The sequence below is a fragment of the Aotus nancymaae genome, unplaced genomic scaffold (genome assembly GCF_030222135.1).
Source record: "Aotus nancymaae isolate 86718 unplaced genomic scaffold, 86718_ANA_hifiasm-v0.15.2.pri h1tg000011l, whole genome shotgun sequence".
Lineage (NCBI taxonomy): Eukaryota > Metazoa > Chordata > Mammalia > Primates > Aotidae > Aotus > Aotus nancymaae.
Genome location: NW_026988422.1, coordinates 64,822,171 through 64,828,524, shown reverse-complemented (window position 1 = coordinate 64,828,524; position 6,354 = coordinate 64,822,171). Strand labels below are relative to the sequence as shown.

Below are 6,354 nucleotides of genomic sequence, written 5' to 3'. Positions count from 1 at the left end.
TTGTATTTTTAGTAGAGACAGGGTTTTGCCATATTGGCCAGGCTGGTCTCAAACTCCTGACCTCGGGTGATCCACCCACCTCAACCTCCCAAAGTGCTGGGATTACAGGTGTGAGCCATTGTGCCTGGCCATATTTCCTTAAAAAAAAACAACAAAAAAAAAAGCAAGCAAATCTATTACAAACATTTTTGTATTTCCTCTTTTTTTAAATGGAGGCAAAGAATACTTTTCTGTACCTTGCTTTCATTCAGCATTATATTCCAAAGATCATTCTATAGTGGGTATATATATTCCTTATTTCTTCTTCCAGCTGCATAGTACTACCCTGTGTGCATGTACTATAGTATAGTCAACCAACCTCCTTATATGGACATGTGGGACATGGATATATTACATAATCTCCTTATATAAAATATTTACTTTTTTGGGGGTGGGATGATGGGTGTTAATGCAGTCCCACAATGAATAGTCTGAGGCATACATCTTTTTTTTTTTTTTTTTTTTTTTTTTTTTTTTTTTTTTTTTGCTACTATATCTGTGGGACAGAGTCCTAGATTCGGCATTGCTAGTTCAGTGGGCAAATCCATACATAACTTTTACTACATATAGTTGGGTACATGTGTAACTAAGTAATTTGATATATGTAATCAATAAATCAGCTTTCAGCTTAAGGAATCATCTCATTACATTAACACACAAAAATTATGCTGTATACTTAGAACCAGCTCAAGTCTGGCTGCTCATGGCTCAGAGGCGGAAAACATGAGAAGCGAGGTGTAGTGAAAGGAAAGCAACTGTATTCAAACATTAGCGGTTGGTGGATGGACAGGCTCGTGCATTTAACAGATCACTCCAACTTTCTGGGCTGAGTGAAGGGGTTTAAGAAGCAAAAAGGTGTGGGAAATATACAAGAGTAGTGCAGGAAGGTGTAGGTCTGTGTCCGTTCTGACGGCCATCTTCAGTAATTGCCCTGTTTGAAGGCCCGGTTTGAGTCATCCTGACTTAAGCTGGTAGTACTGGGCTAATGGTTCCTAATTCCCTTTGAGCAGGAGGATTCAGCAGCTGGGTCTCTCTCTCTGGTTTGTTTCAAAATTGGCCACTGGAATTTGTAAGCAAGCACATCATTAGATAAGTGAGCCCTGTTATCAGAGGAGGCTGGTGGGAAAGGGAGAAACAAAGTTTCAAAGTATGTTTCAAGGCTGAAAGCAAGAAAGAAAAAAAAAAAAAGTTTTAAAATGCATTGTGAGGCAGGGATACTGTTACATATTCACCACTTGGGGTATCAAAATTTGGTAAACTTCTTGTTGATAAAGAAGCTATCCATTGACCACTGGCATCATTAATTTTTTTTTTTTTTTTGAGATACGGTCTCGCTGTGTCACCTAGGCTGGAGTGCAGTGGTGCAGTCTTGGCTCACTACAGCCTCTCCGTCATCCTGGGTTCAAGTGATTCTCCTGCCTCAACCTCTTGAGTAGCTGGGATTACAGACATGCACCAGCACGCCCAACTAATTTTCATATTTTTTGCACAGATGGGGTTTCACCATGTTGGCCAGGCTGGTCTCGAATTTTTGACCCCAAGTGATCCATGCACCTGAGCCTCCAAAGTGCTGGGATTACAGACGTGAGCCACCGTGCCTGGATGTTATTGTTTTTTTGAGACAGTCTGTCTCCAGCTCTGGTGCCCAGGCTGGAGTGCAGTGCCACAATCTTGGTTCACTGCAACCTCTGCCTCTCATGTCTCAGCCTCCCAAGTAGCTGGGATTACAGGCACATGCTACCATACCTGACTAATTTTTGGCATTTTTAGTAGACGCAGGGTTTCGCCATGTTGGCCAGGCTGGTCTGGAGTGACCTCCTGGCCTCAAGTGACCTGCCTGCCTCAGCCTCCCAAAGTGCTGGGATTACAGGCATGAACCACAGCACCCAGCCATCATCATAAAAATCCCATGGTAGTGTTCTACAAAGTGAGTTAAGAACATCTTTCCCCAGCTTTGATAATACTGGTGTAGCTGTTACAGTTACCATTAATAAAACAGCCACCAAATACCTGTCAAAGCACTTCCTGGTGGTGGTGATTATTTCACCTTATTGATACAGAATCATGGCACAATGTTACATAGGAATTTAGTGGCAAGAGTCAAACCCGATTCCACCAAAACTCCAGACCAAATTAATTTCTTTTTGGTGAAAACTACAAACTGGTCTACACTTTGTTCTACAGAAAATAACTCAGAGCTTGTTGGTGTTTTAAGACATGAAGTAGCAATTTCAAACTAAGTTATAACAGAAGATAATTTAAAAAGATTAAAAAAAAAATCTCTTCCTCACGTGTATAGAACTAATTTGGGTGGTAATTTCTTCTTATAGTCACCACCAAAAATTTGTGCACGTGAAAATTGGCAGTTTCTTTGTAAATGCCAAAAACATAGATGAAATCTGAATGCAGTATAATTGTTTTTGGTAGGATTGAAATATCTACGCTCTCAATAGCTTAAATGAATGCTTATGACTATGCACTACATTTTAAAATAGGGGCTTTTAGATTAGTAAATCTGCTGGGTACGGTGGCTTATACCTGTAATCTCAGCACAGGCTGAGGCAGGTGGATCACCTGAGGTCAGGAGTTCAAGACCAGCCTGGCCAACATGGTGAAACCCCGTCTCTACCAAAACTACAAAAATTGGCTGGGCTTAGTGGCGTTCGTCTGTAATCCCAGCTACGTGGAGGGCTGAGGCAGGAGAATCACTTGGACATGAGGCGGAGGCTGCAGTAGGCAGAGACTGTGCCATTGCACTCCAGCCTTGATGACAGAGTGAGACTCCATTTTAAGAAAAAAAAAGAAATGATTAGTAAGCTTGAGGCATCTTTCTTCTTCAATTTTGTGTCCTTCCAAAATGCCCACTACTACCGAGCATATGAGGACATAAATGTGCCTCAAAACTGTTTTTTTTCTCTTTCTTCACTATTTAAGAAAATGAAGTTTGATAGGAAGTCATGAGATTTTAGTTTAAGCCAATTTCCACAATCTTTTTAGACTTTTCTTTCTTGGCATTGTTGCTAGAATAGTCATTTGGACTGCAAAACATTTAAATGTTTGGACATAAAAGGTTTGGTGTCATTTTGTTGATGGTATAGCGAAACTTATACATTGATTTTTTTTTTTCTTTTCTTCGCCTGTTTTACAGTTATCTAGTGTTTAGGCTGCATATTAAAAGAAAGATGCAACATTTTATCTCCCAATATAAATCATTTTGAAGTTAAAAAACACACAACACAAACATTCATCACAAAGAGAGTACTATTATGTATCTCTCTAAGTACATGGCTTTTAAAAAGTATGAGATCACAAATAGCAAATCCTATACAGTAGAAACCTCATTCAAGTTGTAGGAGACCAAGAATAAAAAGTTCAGATAGAAATAATTTAAATATGATGCTAAATGTAGCCTTACTTAGGAGAAGTTTTCTCTCACAAATTTTCAGTTTTGTGAATTAAAGGGCTGCAGCTTCCAAGTATTCAGTCCAACAATTTTGGTGCAAGATCAGAAAACATTTCTCTCTGAAACTAAACTGGATGGCACACGTATGTTACAATGAAGGCATGTAACACCTATTGAGGGCCTGGAAAACCAATATATTGGAATGGAATCCATGATGGCTGGATGCCAGACATACCATCTAATGCAAGTGCCTGGGTAAATATTAACCAAGTGCTTAGGTCTTTTTGTAATCTAGGTGTAAAGAGAGAAGCTAACTCAGAGCTTCCAGGGAGTCTGATGGTCTTAAGGAGGCCAGGATTGGGTTTTCTGCCACTTTAATCCAGTAACTACATTCCACTATTTCACAGATTAGTTCTGTGAAGAGCAAATCTCATAGCTTCTCTTCCATGTCCGGTCTGCAGTGGTTTTAACCTTAATTGATGGCAAAACTACTCAACCATTTAGTCAAGAATACGAAGTGGTAGGGGAAAAAACTAGGTGGAAGGTGAGGGATTCCATGTACAAAGCGTTTGGGAGTACGTATATATAGGGAGGTAACAAGAAGTCCTCTCAATATGCAGTAAAATTTACCAGGAATGGTACTGTTCAGTGTAACTTTACAATTTGGGCTGTCATCTGAATATTAAATAAATCACAAATGTTGATAGAATCACAATTTTACATTGCTAAGAACACTGATTTCCTGTGATTTTTTTTTTCTTTAAGCGTCCCAGACCATGCAGCTGTGCAGGTAACGGGAAGCAACTAAGTGTTAAGAAAGGAATGGACTTGGCGTGAAAATAAATCCCAAGGTTCATAGATATTCTCCACACCCATTCACAATCTCCCATTTTCTGCGTATTAAAGGCCCCTGCTTTCTCTAATCCCTTTCTTCAGGTCTTGGCAGGCTGCATTTTTTTTTTCCTCTTTGGTAAGACGCCTTTGATATTCTTCAAATCTAGTTTCACCAGCAAAGAATTTTTAACATTTAGTTTTGCTTTGTCTTTGGAAGACAAACTCCTTCACTCATCCAGATGACATTTCTCATCCCTCAAAATTCCAGGGACTCTGTTCTGCTTGTAATGTCGATATAAAGGCAGGATTTGTTTGGGCAGAGGAGGTCAAAAGCTTATTGGATTGCACTTCAAGATATGGGCACAGCTGCCTTGCTCTCTTATAGCTAGAGGCCAAGCGATTTGGGTCAAGAGCATGCGTTTCAGTGTGATCAGTCACTACACGTTGGCCATGTGGAGTAGTGGTATTCTGGCAGTATTTTTTAAAACCAGGGAAAGTCACTGTGCTGTTATAATCCAAAGGCTGGTGGGTGGGGTTTTCTCCCCTACTCCCTGCCCCGCATTTCCACCACCGTGACAAATTATTTAAAGTACGTGGGCTAGTAGGGAACTAATCTCTGGGTAACTTAAGTAAGCCTTGTCTTCGTAGCGGACCCCGTGTGGAAACAAACCAAATCAGAGGTTACTAACTCTGGAATGTGAAAGTGGGACCCAATCGGCTTTTACTCCCATTGGGAAATCCTACACATTCTGCGCGCGAAAAACCCACCCTCGGCGAGGCGCGAACGCTCCGAGGCTCACAGTCAAAGCCTCGCTGACAAATCAAGAGATGACTCCGCATTTAAAACCGTCCCGAATCGGAACCCGCTAGAGGCCGGAAGCCGCACCACGTGACCAATTCTCCGCGGCCATTCCTAGCGAGGCAGTCTCCACCGCTTCTGTCTCATTTCCTAGCTCCTCCAGCGCGGGATCGGGCGGAAACGTGCGACAGGAGGCGGTGACCTAGCTTTGGACTGGAATGTCACTAGAACTCGCACCTTTTCCAGCAACGCTTTGCAAGTTCTTCACCGCAAAGAACTGCGGCAGACTTCCGCCTGGGTGCCAACCACGTGATCACGCGAGAGTTGGAGAGGCGTAGGTCCGACTTCACTACTTCACTCCCCGGGCTCCGCCGGTCCAGCACCCTCTACCGCGCGTGACGACGCGGCTCGCGGCGGCCTCCGCCCCGGCGCGCCTGCGCACGCGGCTCTCGCGGTGTCTCGCGCTCAGCCCCGCCCACCTCTGCCCCCGCCCTTTCCGCCCCTCCCTCCCCCATCACCCTGTCTCTCGGCGGCGGCGGCGGCTGCGGCGGTCGCGCAGCTTGTTGGCTCGCTATATAAAGGAGAGAAGCGGGCGGACCGGACGGCTGGAGCTGCAGCCGGTGGCGGCAGCGGCGGCGCAGGGAGCGGTGACCGGTGGTGGTTTCCCTCCTTGGCGCAGGGTGGGGAGCGGGCAACGCCCCCGGACCCCTAAAGGGTCGTGGCTTTTTTTTTTAAAAGGCGATTCTCGAGGTTTTTAGCTGCTGGAGGAGTGCCCCCCTCCTCCTCCTCTCTCCGCTCTCCCCTACTCCTTCAGGATTGATTTTGTTTAAAATTTTTTCCCCAATCTTGCGGTGACTTGGGTCACCCTCGGGTGTTTTAGTATTTTTTTTTTTGGTTTTGTTTTTATCTTGTTTTCTTGGGGTTGCCCCCTCTTGTTTGTGTTGTGTGTGGAAATGGCGAACTCGGCAAATACAAACACCGTGGTAAGGACGTGGTTCGGTGGCCGGCGGGGGCTTCGTTCAGGCGGCAGCAACGGCCGGACCGGGCGGGGGCGGCGACGGCGGCGACTCCCGGCCTCGACTTTTCAGCCGCCCGCGCGGCCGCCGCCGCTTCCCGCCTCGGGCGGATCGGGCCGGGGCGGCGGGCGTGGGGGGGCGCCGAGGGCTCGCGGCGCGGGGAGGGCGGGGGCGCCGGCGGGGCCTGGGGCCGCCGCGGGCCGGGTCGGGCCGCGGAGGCGGTTGGGCCCGGACGGGCGCGCAGCCCCGGCCCCAGAACCCGG

The 6,354-nt window shown here is 45.6% G+C and overlaps 1 protein-coding gene across 1 annotated transcript in view; it reads left to right on the top strand.

Moving 5' to 3' along the window:
* Nucleotides 1-5,596: 5,596 nt before the first annotated feature.
* Nucleotides 5,597-6,354, top strand: part of GTF2A1 (general transcription factor IIA subunit 1) — a 47,011-nt gene continuing 46,253 nt past the window's right edge. Inside the window, exon 1 of the mRNA XM_012476897.3 lies at nucleotides 5,597-6,058. Coding sequence (XP_012332320.1) covers nucleotides 6,029-6,058 — 30 coding nt within the window. The 5' untranslated portion in view covers nucleotides 5,597-6,028. The remainder of the gene's footprint in view (nucleotides 6,059-6,354) is intronic.